The sequence below is a fragment of the Mobula hypostoma genome, chromosome X1 (genome assembly GCF_963921235.1).
Source record: "Mobula hypostoma chromosome X1, sMobHyp1.1, whole genome shotgun sequence".
Lineage (NCBI taxonomy): Eukaryota > Metazoa > Chordata > Chondrichthyes > Myliobatiformes > Myliobatidae > Mobula > Mobula hypostoma.
The window spans coordinates 47,173,873-47,187,706 of record NC_086128.1 but is presented as its reverse complement, the minus strand read 5'-3'; the positions used below and the strand labels follow the sequence as shown (position 1 = coordinate 47,187,706).

Sequence of the window (13,834 nt, the reverse complement as noted above, 5' to 3'; positions counted from 1 at the left end):
CCTTGATAGGAATTAAGTCTAGCCATGACCAGCCTCTCAAAGCTGTGAGTACACCGGGCAATATTTGTTGCAGCTGCTCAGCCTGCTCTTCTTGGACAATGGAGAATTGAGATGAGTTGATAGATATGTGATCGAGAATAAGTGAGGCAATGGAATTAATGGGATTGCTCTGAGAGCTGGCATTCTCTCAGTGGGCTGAATAGTCTTCTATGTTGTAATAAAATATGAAACTATAACATTTTTTGAAAACAACTAAGGATAAAAACAATTCAACTTCAGATCAATGCCTCTGCCATTGATCTCGCTGGCTCCAACACCCCAGGGCATATTCAAAACCCGGACTCCAGCAACAACCATGGACACCTTCACAGCGATTGCGCAACCACCAACTGCGACTCCAGCCTTGAACTCCAGGCCGGGTCTTTATGTGCTGCTATTGTGACTCCCGTCTCCCCTTCCCCCACCACCACTCTGCAACCTCGTCTCCCTTAGATCCTACCGTCAGCTCCTGGGCCCTCGGAGGCTCCATCTTCCTCTCACCCTAACCCTCCCCTCTCCACTGACACCACCAGACTCCCCCCTCCCTCCTCTGATCCCAGTTCTCAAGACTCCAGTCTTGAACTCCAGGCCGGGTCTTCACATGCTGCTATTGTGACTCCCGTCTGCCCTTCCCCCACCACCACTCTGTAACCCCGTCTTCCTCAGATCCCATCATCTACTCCTGTGTACTCAGAGGCTCCATCTTCCTCTCACCCCAACCGTCCCCTCTCCACTGACACCCCCAGCCTCCCTCGCCCTCCCCCCTCTGATACCAGCTCTCATCCGTGCTGGGTCTTTACCATCTCCTCTGACCTTCAACTGTCTGAGGCAGAGCGTTCTGTTCTCAGTAAGGGCCTCACCTTTGTCCCCCTTTGCCCACACCTCAGCGAGCTCCGTGGTCGCCATGACGCGGAACTCTTCTTCTGCCGTCTCCGTCTCCGAGCCTACTTCTTCGGCAAGGACTCTTCCACCCCCACCGATGACCCCTTCTCCCATCTTCAACCCTCCTCCTCTTCATGGACACCCCGCTCTGGTCTTCTGCCTGCTCTGGATCTCTTTATTGCTAACTGCTGACGGGACATCAACTGTCTCAACTTCACCGCACCTTGTTCCCATTCCAACCTCACTCCTTCCGAACGCTCTGCTCTCCACTCCCTCCACTCCCTCCACACTAATCCTAACCTTATTATTAAACCCGCCGATAAGGGGGGTGCTGTTGTAGTCTGGCGCACTGACCTCTACCTTGCTGAGGCACAGCGACAACTCGCGGATACCTCCTCTTATTTACCCCTCGATCATGACCCCACTAAGGAGCACCAGGCCATTGTCTCCCACACCATCACCGACTTTATCCGCTCAGGGGATCTCCCATCCACTGCTACCAACCTTATAGTTTCCACACCTCGCACTTCCCGTTTCTACCTCTTACCCAAAATCCACAAACCTGCTTGTCCTGGTAGACCTATTGTCTCAGCTTGCTCCTGCCCCACCGAACTCGTTTCTGCATACCTCGACACGGTTTTATCCCCCCTTGTTCAATCCCTTCCTACCTTTGTTCATGACACTTCTCACGCTCTCAAACTTTTTGATGATTTTAAGTTCCCTGGCCCCCACCGCTTTATTTTCACCAGACCCTATATACTTCCATCCCCCATCAGGAAGGTCTCAAAGTTCTCCACTTCTTTTTGGATTCCAGACCTAATCAGTCCCCCCCTACCACCACTCTGCTCCGTCTAGCAGAATTAGTCCTTACTCTTAATAATTTCTCCTTTTGCTCCTCCCACTTCCTCCAAACTAAAGGTGTAGCTATGGGCACCCGTATGGGTCCTAGCTATGCCTGTCTTTTTGTTGGCTTTGTGGAACAATCTATGTTCCGTGCCTATTCTGGTATCTGTCCCCCACTTTTCCTTCGCTACATCGACGACTGCATTGGCGCTGCTTCCTGCACGCATGCTGAGCTCATTGACTTCATTAACTTTGCCTCCAACTTTCACCCTGCCCTCAAGTTTACCTGGTCCATTTCCGACACCTCCCTCCCCTTTCTGGATCTTTCTGTCTCTATCTCCGGAGACAGCTTATCTACTGATGTCTACTATAAGCCTACTGACTCTCACAGCTATCTGGACTATTCCTCTTCTCACCCTGCCTCTTGCAAAAACGCCATACCCTTCTCGCAATTCCTCTGTCTCCGCCGCATCTGCTCTCAGGATGAGGCTTTTCATTCCAGGACGAATAAGATGTCCTCCTTTTTTGAAGAAAGGGGCTTCCCTTCCTCCACCATCAACTCTGCTCTCAAACGCATCTCCCCCATTTCACGCACTTCTGCTCTCACTCCATCCTCCCGCCACCCCACTAGGAATAGGGTTCCCCTTGTCCTCACCTACCACCCTACCAGCCTCCGGGTCGAACATATAATTCTCCGTAACTTCCACCACCTCCAATGGAATCCCACCACTAAGCACATCTTTCCCTCCCCCCCTCTATCTGCTTTCTGCAGGAATCGCTCCCTACGTGACTCCCTTGTCCATTTGTCCCCCCCAGTCCCTCCACCGATCTCCCTCCTGGCACTTATCCTTGTAAATGGAACAAGTGCTATACATGCCCTTACACTTCCTCCCTCATGACCATTCAGGGCCCCAGACAGTCCTTCCAGGTGAGGCAACAGTTCACCTGTGAGTCGGCTGGGGTGATATACTGCGTCCGGTGCTCCCGATGTGGCCTTCTATATATTAGCGAGACCCGACGCAGACTGGGAGATCGTTTCGCTGAACACCTATGCTCTGTCCGCCAGAGAAAGCAGGATCTCCCAGTGGCCACCCATTTTAATTCCACGTCCCATTCCCATTCTGATATGTCTATCCACGGCCTCCTCTACTGTAAAGATGAAGCCACACTCAGGTTGGAGGAACAACACCTTATATTCCGTCTGGGTAGCCTCCAACCTGATGGCATGAGCATTGACTTCTCAAACTTCTGCTAACGCCCCACCTCCCCGTCGTACCCCATCCGTTATTTACAAACGTATTTATATACACACATTCTTTTTCTCTCTCTCCTTTTTCTCCCTCTGTTCCCCTCACTATACCCCTTGCCCAAACTCTGGTTTTTCCCCCCTCCCCCTTTTCTTTCTCCCTGGGCCTCCTGTGCCCTGGGCCTCATATTCTCTTTGCCAATCATCTGTCCAACTCTTGGCTCTATCCCTCCCCCTCCTGTCTTCTCCTATCATTTCGGATCTCCCCCTTCCCCTCCCACTTTCAAATCTCTTACTAGCTCTTCTTTCAGTTAGTCCTGACGAAGAGTCTCAGCCCGAAACGTCGACTGTACCTCTTCCTAGAGATGCTGCCTGGCCTGCTGCATTCACCAGCAAATTTTATGTGTGTTGCTAGCAATTCAACTAATTATTTTTAAATGTGTAGTGACAAAAACTTGTTTCTTTCCCGTCTTTTCTCTCCAGTAAAATGGATGGAAATATTCAGTTTTTTTTAGTAGAAAGCTGGCAAAGAATGGTCAGCTAATTCAGAATGTATGCACATGTCTCTTAACCAGACTATTACTTGAAGAACTAATTGGTTGATCCAGCAAGATAATAAAGGGCAAATGAAGTGATCAGGTTTCCTAACAATTCTGTTTCCAACACTGGACAGGCCCAGCTGTGCTGGTGTACCCTGCACTGGACTATTACATACTCCAAATTGCACCATGTTACCCTGTTATCGCACCAGCATCTTACAGTGCCTGGAGTCTGCTGAGTATCTGTATATTTACATCTGTGGTCAGGCTGTTAGAGAAAAAAACTATGTAATGAAAGCAGAATTATGTCTGTGCAGCAGGTGGTTAGTTGAAATTAGTCCTTTGATTCAAAGTGTCTTCCATTTACACAATATAATATAGAAATTCGTCTTTTCCTACATGTGCTCTGAATTGCACCCACCATATTACACAATCTAATAGATTCAGTGAATGAGCCAATGAGGTGATGACATTTCAAGAAATCCTACTATGCTTAGTTTCCATCAAAACTTTCAACAAGTAAACATTCTGTTTAGCAGGAATGTGTTTAGGGATGTTCTAGTATCCAATTAACCACAGAATTGCATACAGTGAAGTATTCACATTGAATTTTGAATTGTAGTTGGCATTTTACCATACAAGAATAAAAATTGTATTGAAGTAATTAAATGTTGCTTCATTTTAAAATTGCACATGAAAGCTATGGGGAACAAGATCTTATCACTTAATTTTGTCATTGAATAGGAAGCAAGCCGACTTCAGATAAATTGATGTGATATGGAGCAAAAAACTTTTTTCACAAGCATGAGTCGTTTAAAGAAATATTGAATCTTAATATTTGCTCTTAGCTATTCAAATAAAATTTTAACACACAGAAAACTGCTGATCTTTGACTGCTTCTTTGCACCGTTTTAATCCTTCATTTAAAACAGTGACCCACAGACATAATATTGTCCACATCTTCTTTCAGATGCTCTGGAAATGGTTTCATGTTTCCTCACACATTGGAGGCCATTCAGCCCATTTGCTGTAAACAATTTACCGACTCACCATTAAGTCTTTTGGATGTGGGAGAAAATTGGAGCAACTGGGGATAGCAATGCAGCCACAGGGAGAAAATGCAAACTTCCCACTGAGATCACCAGGGGCCAGATTGAATCTGGGTTGTTGAAGCTGTGACACAACAACACTAGCTTATGGTGGTATTGATCAGTGCTTTGAAACATGAACATAGATCATAAATACCCAGCCCATCACACGAACCTAGCTCCCCCCTAGTGACTCTGTCCACACTCCAGCTACCTTGGGGAAAGCACCTCATATAACCAAAGATGTTTCCCGGCCAGTAATTTGTTCTTCTCCCCCCGCCTCTCAGGCCGAAGATATAAAACCTAAAGAGCACACCAGACTCGAGGTCAGCTTCTGTCCTACCGTTATTGGACTCTCATATGCTAATAGATAAACTCCTGAGCTCCATCTCCCAAGCTACTTTGTTGAGGCCCTAATGTTTTATTTGTTTGTCTGCACTGCACTTTCTCTATAGTTACATGACTATATTCTGCATTCTGTTTTCTTTTTACTGCCTCAGTATAATTATGTATAGCACAGTTGGTTTGGATGGCAGACAAACAAAATCTTTTCACTGTATCTCAGTAAATGTGACTATAATAAGTCAGCCATTGAACAGAGAAATCAGCAACAAGGAGCAAATGCAACATGGAGACAAGGCAACATGGTTGCAACACTAAAGAAACCTCAGTTTGAAACCATCAGCTTTGCTTTATTATCTGCAACCCTTAATCCCCATCGCGGTAAAAAAGAAGCAAGACCACTGATTCCAAGTCAAATCTCAGCAAGATTAATTGTTCTGAATAAGTCATTTCAGGACATCCACATTTGGCTGTACACCACGCAGGACCTGGGGTCTTGGTTCAATTTAAATAGTAAATTTTGATGTTTAATTCAAAGTACTGGCATTTCTGATGAACTCATAGTCAGTATGCAATAAAACTAGCCAATTTGAGAGGCTTGTGATGAATAATCACAAGATGGTCCCAATGAGAACAACCACATATGGAAGATTAATAAAATAAACAAATATTTCTTGAAATGCTGTACATGTATAAAGATTTTTAACCAATATTCCACAGGTGAAAAGACTAAAACAGGTGCATTTGTATGTTACCTTCCCGGACATCAGAGCATCTCAGTGTTGTAGTCTTGGCAGAGCCAGCGGTCGATTTACACAAGCATCCCACAAATATCGAAAAAGGGAAAAATTAGCAGAAATTCTGCATTTAGTAATGTTGTTTGAGAGTAAATGTTGCCCAGAACATTGAGAGGGCTCCCCTTGTACTTTAATAAGTGCCATGGGATCTCTTAGGTCTACCTAATCAGGCAGATGGAGATACAGTTTGATTACTGTAATTTTTGCCAGTGTGCCATTCTCATGGTACTTCATTGGAGTATCATCCAAGGTACGTGATCACACCTCTTGAGACTATCTTGAATCTTCAGTGTTCTGATTCAGAGTGATGAGATCCAATGTTGGAACCTTGTGAGGTTATTTCAATGGAACAATGTCTCCTGGGAAATATTGTTCAATTTAAGTAACTTGATCAACTAAATGTTTGAATGTATCTAAGAGAAAAATCAGTCTGGCCAAAATGATTTTTTAAAGCAATGAAACTACTCCATTTGCAAAGGGTCAGGTGTGATTCATTCAGTTCCATTCTAATCTTTCATTTAGAAGATAACTCTAAGTTTCAGTCAAGAGGTCTAATTACCAAGCACAACTAACAGAAATTTGCATGCTGTTTCAGATGGGATGTTAGATTGAGACACTCTGAAGTAAATGTGAAAAATGCCATGGCTTTCTTTTAAGAAGAGAACAAGAACAATCCTTCATATCCTGGAAAATGTTTATCCATCACTGAGGATCAGTAAAAACAAATTATTTCGTCATTACCATATTGTGTGTGGGGGCTTATGGTGTGAGAAAATGTTTCCTACATTACTAGACTTCAAAATTACTTCATTAACTAATATGTTTTGGGGCCTGTAAAAAGTAGGTAAGCAAATGCAAGTCTATCTTTTCAGTAAAACTCCCATGACATACAGTGGGAAAGGAAGTGAATATCAATTGGTTCACTTGGTTAAAAGAGCCTTTACTTTGTAATGCCAGTGGTCAAAGTTTCACTTCCTGATCCTTGCATTTTGAGAGATCACAGGAACTACACTAACTGAGAGAATTCCTTCAAATTGACCAGGATTTGAAAGATTATTAAAGGCTTTAAAGCAAAATTAACATAGTTTTTTAGCGCATTCTACTCTGTCACTCCATTCATTGTATATAACCGCAGAGTAAAATATGAAGAATACTAAGACAAGCAACCAGGTATGTTACAATGGTTAATTCTGTTCCAGAAATACCGCAAGACTATGTCTTGTTCATAGTTTATTAATGCCCCAGTTAATATCAACAAGCCACCAGAATGCTCTGCACAACATATTCCAATTAGATTTTACCAGATTGACTTATTGTGTTGCAGCACATGAGCTGAGTTTAGCCAGTCTCGCACTGTCCTTTCCAAAATTCAATTATTTATGCCAGGTGCCATGACACTGCGCTGTACCTGAGGACCTCAGGCTGAAATGACCATGATCTAATGAATCCTGAACACTTTGATTGGATTATATATGGCAGGCTAACTTACAATGCTGCACTTGGAAAATGGTCAGGGGGAGCACCAAATAATCTGTCCAAGATATGGTCATTTGTTTAGTGTGAGCATCATTGCATTTATTTTCATATAAAATGGATCTGGGGAAAGTGAACATAAGCCAGAATGAAGGCAAATAGAATAGCTTTGTCTTTATTAAAATAAAATTGAAACACCTCTCTATTGATCATTTTTTTCTTGCCACCAGTTTATTGATCCATTCTGCTGATTAATCTTATGACAGGCCAATCTCAGTCCATTTTGGACACAATATTAAGTCCAGAAATGAAATTCATTGACACATTGAGAAAATTGTTAACACAGAAAATATAACTTTGTACAATGAACTTTATAATTCAGTCTAAACAATGGAAAGAATTCCATCCTGAGAGGTATTTGGGCATCTTAACTATAGATGTGAGACATGTTTATGCCTGTGTGAATTGGCATGAGTATTGCAGTATTTGTGGAAATCTCAACAATAATGTCTGTACAGATATTGGAAAGAGAATTTGAGAGTGGAATGGAGCTTAGTGCAGCATAATGTCCTGTTAATATCTCGAGAAGGTTTGCTGAAAGAAGATCAGACATTATTCCAAGTGTGGTTGTTCCTGTTCGGTGCAGGAACCTAGAGCAAAACAGAAGTCTATATGGCTGCTTAATAATGAGTAATACTCCAGGTTCTGAAAAGGGACTTATAGTTGTGCCATGTGTTTGGAACAGTGTGCCAGACTTTATTCCACTCAGCACAGAGCCCACTCTCTACAGACGACACAACAATGTAGTTTTTGTATTCCTGATTTTTTACTGTTGCTCAACATAAAAACATACACAAGCAATAGACAGGGAAGGACCAAGAGACCTGTCCCATACTCATGGTGACTGGATCTCCAGCGCTACATATTTTCCAATATCTTCCAAAGTCATATAATCTTATGGAATTACAAAAAAAAAACAAGGAATGGAACCAAGTTTAACAGGCAAATTCCATTCCAAATCACTCAGGCAATTTAAACCAATTAAGGGAATCACGCTGGTCTTTCTTAAATGTTAATCCACATGTTTCATATAATAGAATCACTAGCCAGCTGGTGATGTGATGGCATCAGTGCCGGACTTCAAGGTGAATGGTCTTGAGTTTGAATCTGGCTGGCTCCTGTCACGCTTTCCATCTGTGCTAGGTTGAGCGTCGAACTAGAAACTTGGCCTCATAAAAAAAAGTTACATGCTACAGAAACAGCAAAAAAATATTGCTCAATGCACCACAAGGCAGGAAATGGAACAACAACAATAACAATACAATCACTGCTCCTGCACTGTTCAAAACATTTTGAAATACAGGGAGGAATTTTGTATGTCATCCAGGCAGATTATGCCATACATATATATGTTGACATTGTAAAAATGTAAAATAATGCAGATTATAATGTAACAGAGAAAGTGCAGTGCAAGTAGACAAATAAAGGGCAAGCAGCACATTGTGATAGATTGGGGGATCAATAATTCATCTGTCGTGGATGAGAGGTTCATTCAAGAAGCTGATGACAGTGTAACAGCAGCTGTCCTTGAGTCTGCTGGTACTTGCTTTCAAGGTTATGTATTTCCTGCCAAACAGGAGGGGGTGAAGTGGGAATCACCAGAGTGGGAGGGCTCTTTGTTTTCATTGAGTGCTTTACTGAGGCGATGGGAAGTGTAGGCGGAGTCACTGGAAGGAGGCTGGTTTGCATGATGGACTGGGCTGCATTCACAACTGCAATTTTTGAACATCTAATTAGTTTGTAAGTAAAGACAGTGTAATTTGTAGGTCTGTAAAATTGTGCAATTCAATGAGCCAAATGGCCTAATTCAGCTCCTATGTCTTATGGTTTTATAGCTTCCTGGTGGTCGTCTTGATGCATTCTTCGAGTAGCTCTCTACACTCACACTCTTCCACCCAATTCATTAGCTTGATACTTGGTGTTTACTCCAATGTATTTGTTGTAGTTCTCTATGATGTGGTTATACTTGCTGGTGGTTATCCAGCAGTATGGTTGAAAGCTGATATTCCAGGCTTTCTGCATGATGGTATAATTTCAAATGGGTTTCTACAATTTGGGAACACCTAGGTCAAAATTTTATATGAATACGATTTAACTTTCGAGTCATATCTTGGGTGTTCCTATGAAGTATATTTAACCAAAGATTATGTCTCATTTTGACAGGTAATGATTAAGTTTTCAAGCTCCAGCTTCATTGACAGCTTTTGGAAAATTAATTGATATGGAAAATAAACCATTGTAATATGAAATCTGAATTTAATATAAACAGCATAAAATTCATCCTGAGAGATATGTGGACATCCTTACTTTAGTTGTCTGAAATCTTCATGCATCAGTATGAATTGACATGTAATAAGTGAGCAAAGTCGAATGTTCTGATTATAATGTGGAAATATTAGAATTTCTACTTAGCACAGAATCCTATATAAAAATCAAACCTGATCAAAGTGAAATGTTACAGCATTTTTCAGACTGCAGCATCAATGACAGGAGGAGCAGCAATCTGCTACAGGAACACAGCGGGTCAAGCAGCATCAATTGAGTTAGGTGGGGAGGTGGGGGAAAATGGAATTGTCAATGTTTCATTTCGAAACTCAGCAACCATCTATCATATCTCCTAATTCCACCCTTCTTCCTTTCCTATCTGGCTTGATCTGCCTGTCATTTTTCTGCACAGCTCCACTCACTGTCCACCGATCATCTTTGGCCTCTGTTCACCACTCCCTTCTCCTGCAATCACAGTAGTTTCCAGGCTAAAATCAAAGACTGGGAAATAACATAAGATGTAGGATCAAGAGTAGACCAACCAGCCCTTTGTACCTGCTCATGGTCATGATCATGAACATGCCTGAACTTCTACCTCATTTAAATTTTCCTGCACTATCCCTATAACCCCTGCTTCCCTTCATATCCAGGTCTCTCTGACTGTTTCTAGTGAACTCAATGATTGAGGCTCTAGGGTAGAGAATTCCAAAGATTCACCATTCTCATTGTGAAGAAGTTTCTCCTCATTAGACTCCTAAATGACCTGGTCCTTTATCTGAGACTCTGATTCCTTGTTTAAGACTCCTCTGTAAGGGGAATCTTCCTCCCTCCATTCACGTTAGAGACCAAATGAATAACTAATGTTAACAGTTAATTTCTTTTGCTGAATTTCAAACCCTACTCTAAGCATTCTTCCTTATTTCCTGCTCCACGTTAACCACAATTTACAACTTTGTTGAATTTTACAGAAAATAAATAAGTATGAAAGTGGAGCTGAGCATAAAACTGTGGTGTATTGTATCATTAAGAAAGCTTTGAATGAAATTTAATGTGCTGTTTGATGTCTGCATTATTGCTTCTTTCAGCTGATATACCTGCCACCACCCTGGGGAGACTGCCAATCATCAGCTGTTAACACAGACTTTTTCTCAAGTTACAGTATCACAGCCTGCAGGATTGATTGTGAAACCAGGTACCTGGTGGAGAACTGCAACTGTCGAATGGTGCACATGCCAGGTAAGCAGGGAACCCCGTGCAATCTCCATATCTGTGACAGGCAAGAGGGAAATTGCAACAAATGTTTAAATTAAATTGTTTAAATAATAAGATAAAGATTGATGAACTTGTGTGTAGTGACAATTGTCGTTAAAGAATAAAGCAAGATATCAACCAGTTGGAAATAAGAGAGGAGAAATGCCAGATAGAAATAAATCTGAATGAGTTTGAGGCTTTAAACTCTGAGAGGCTAGTTATTCGGGGGAAATATACAGAAAATGGCAGGATCCTTTGGGGCATTGATGTACAGAGCGATCCTGGGGTGCAAGTTCATAGCTCCCTGAAAACAGCAACACAAATAGATATGTGAAACAAGGGTATAGAGCACACTTGCCTTCATCAGTTGAGGTACTAAATATAAAAGTTGGGAAATCATATTCCAGCTTTATAAAACTTTAGTTAGACCACATCTGGAGCATTGTGTGCATTTCTGGTTGTTGCATTACAGGAAGGATGTGGAGTCTTTGGAGAGGGTGCAGAAGAGGTTTACCAGGATGTTGTCTGGATTAGAGAGGATTAGTTATAAGGAGAGATTGGACAAATTTGGATTGTTTTCTCTGAAGTGTCAGAGGCTAAGAGGAGACCTGGTAAATGTATAGTATACACAATTATGAGAGGTCAATAGTCTGAGTATTTTTCCCAGGATGGAAATGTCATATATTAGAGGACATAAGTTTATAGCGAGAGGAGGTAAGTTTAAGAGAGATGTATGAGGCAAGACTTTTACACACAGAATGGTAGGTGCCTGGACCGCACAGCACACACCATGTGTGGCAGGTGGAATTAGTTTAATCTGCCATGATGCTTGGGAGAGGCATCATGGACTGAAGGTCCTGTCCTCATGCTGTATTGTTCTGTTCCATGTTCTAGTGTAGTTCTGCTGGCTGGTTTGGATACTTCTCCACAGGTACAAATTCCAAGGGGTCAGTCATCTGTTTTTCTTCAAAACTTAAAAAAAACTCTCGGAATGCCATGTGCCATGTCCTTACTGTGAGTGAATATAAATGAAAATTATTAATTTAATAACTCACCAAAGTCATTTGGCACATGCCATTTTGCTATTTTGTTCCCTAATGGGTTCCTTTTCCTGGTTTTCCCTTGCCTTCAATGTACTTATAGAATGCTTTGTATTTTCCTTAGTGTTGTATTGTGATGACATTGGGTTCCCTGTCAGCAAAGCCCTAAACTTAATTGAAGACTTTAAGCTCTATCTGATGTAGATATCTGCAAAATCTCATTATAAGGAAGTTATACTGTATCCATGTACTCTTCAAGGACTAGTTTACCTCCCTGTCTAGTCTCTGTGGCAAGGTCTCACTGAAAATACGCACTACTTGAGTGGTGGGACACCACCCCCCCCCCACCTGCCGCCTGCCCCAGAAAGGAGGAGATACTTCCAGCTAAAGAAATAGTTTAAACATATCTTATGTTGTTTTTAATGATACACGCTTAAATTTAGACAAATAGTTCTTAACACGTTTTTAACACCTGCAGTAGATTTCTGATTTATAAAATATTTCCATATTGCAAAAGGTTTAAAAAACTACAAAGGATTTCCAAACACAGGTACAATTCCTACAAACTAAAAAAACATACCAACAAGTTGCAGAGGAATGAGTTGTCTGTTGCAAAAACCAAAGGCTGGGGACTGAATTCGAGTTTTTTCTGCCAATCTGTCTTTCTGTCATTCTCTGTGACATTCCTAACAATCCCCAGTGCTTCCTAATATTTGCATTGTTTGTGCTACTTGATGATATCATATGCATGTAATGTCCAGATACCTTTGCTGGCACAAAATAATTTATACAGATGGTCTAAAAGCTTCTTAGGACAATAGTGCAAGTAACTTAGTTGCAATTGCCTGGCACAGATGTGGCTAACGAGAGAGGTTAAGGCTAAAATATAAGCAAAAGATACGACGTACAAGGAAGCAAGAATTAGTGGGAAAACTGAGGACTGGATGACTTTTAAAAACTTACAGAAGGAAACTAAAAAGTCATTAGAAAAGAAAAGATGAATTATGAAAGGAAGTTGGCAATTAACATAAAAAAGGATACAAAGAGTTTTTTTAAATATACGAAGAGTGAAAGAATGACACGGGTAGGTATAGGACCGATTGAAAATGATGCTGGAGAAATTATAACAGGTAACAAAGAGATGGCAGAGGAACTAAATGAGTATTTTGCATCAGTCTTCACAGTGGAAGACATTTGCAACATACCTGATAGCCAGAGGTCACAGGGAATAGAATTACGTACAGTCAAGATTACTAGAGAGAAAGTGCTTGGAAAGCTAAATGAACTAAGAATAGATAAGTCTCCCAGACCAGATGAGGTGCACCCATGGGTTCTGAAGGAGGTGGCTTTGGTGATTGTGGAGGCATTGGAAATGATCTTCCAGGAATCAATAGACTCTGGCATGGTTCTGGAGGACTGGAAGATCACAAATGTAGTTCTGCTGTTTAAGAAAGGAGGGAGGCAGCAAAAAGAAAATTACAGACCTATTAGTCTGACATTGGTAGTTGGAAAGTTATTGGAGTCGATCCTCAAGGATGAGGTTATGAAATACCTCGAGGTGCATGACAAGATAGGCCCAAGCCAGCATGGTTTCATGAAGGGAAGATCCTGCCTCACCAACCTATTGGAATTCTTTGAGGTAATCTCAAATAAGATTGACATAGTCATAGTAATAGTCATACTTTATTGATCCCGGGGGAAATTGATTTTCGTTGCAGTTGCACCATAAATAATAAATAGTAATAAAACCATAAATAGTTAAATAGTAATATGTAAATTATGCCAGTAAATTATGAAATAAGTCCAGGACAAGCCTATTGGCTCAGGGTGTCTGACCCTCCAAGGGAGGAGTTGTAAAGTTTGCTGGTCACAGGCAGGAATGACTTCCTATGACGCTCTGTGTTGCATCTCGGTGGAATGAGTCTCTGGCTGAATGTACTCCTGTGCCCACCCAGTACATTATGTAGTG

At 41.7% G+C, this 13,834-nt stretch overlaps 1 protein-coding gene across 1 annotated transcript in view; it reads left to right on the top strand.

The window, feature by feature from the left end:
* asic2 (acid-sensing (proton-gated) ion channel 2) overlaps window positions 1-13,834 on the top strand; it is a 717,277-nt gene that overhangs the window by 616,182 nt on the left and 87,261 nt on the right. Inside the window, exon 5 of the mRNA XM_063038045.1 lies at window positions 10,660-10,810. Coding sequence (XP_062894115.1) covers window positions 10,660-10,810 — 151 coding nt within the window. The remainder of the gene's footprint in view (window positions 1-10,659; window positions 10,811-13,834) is intronic.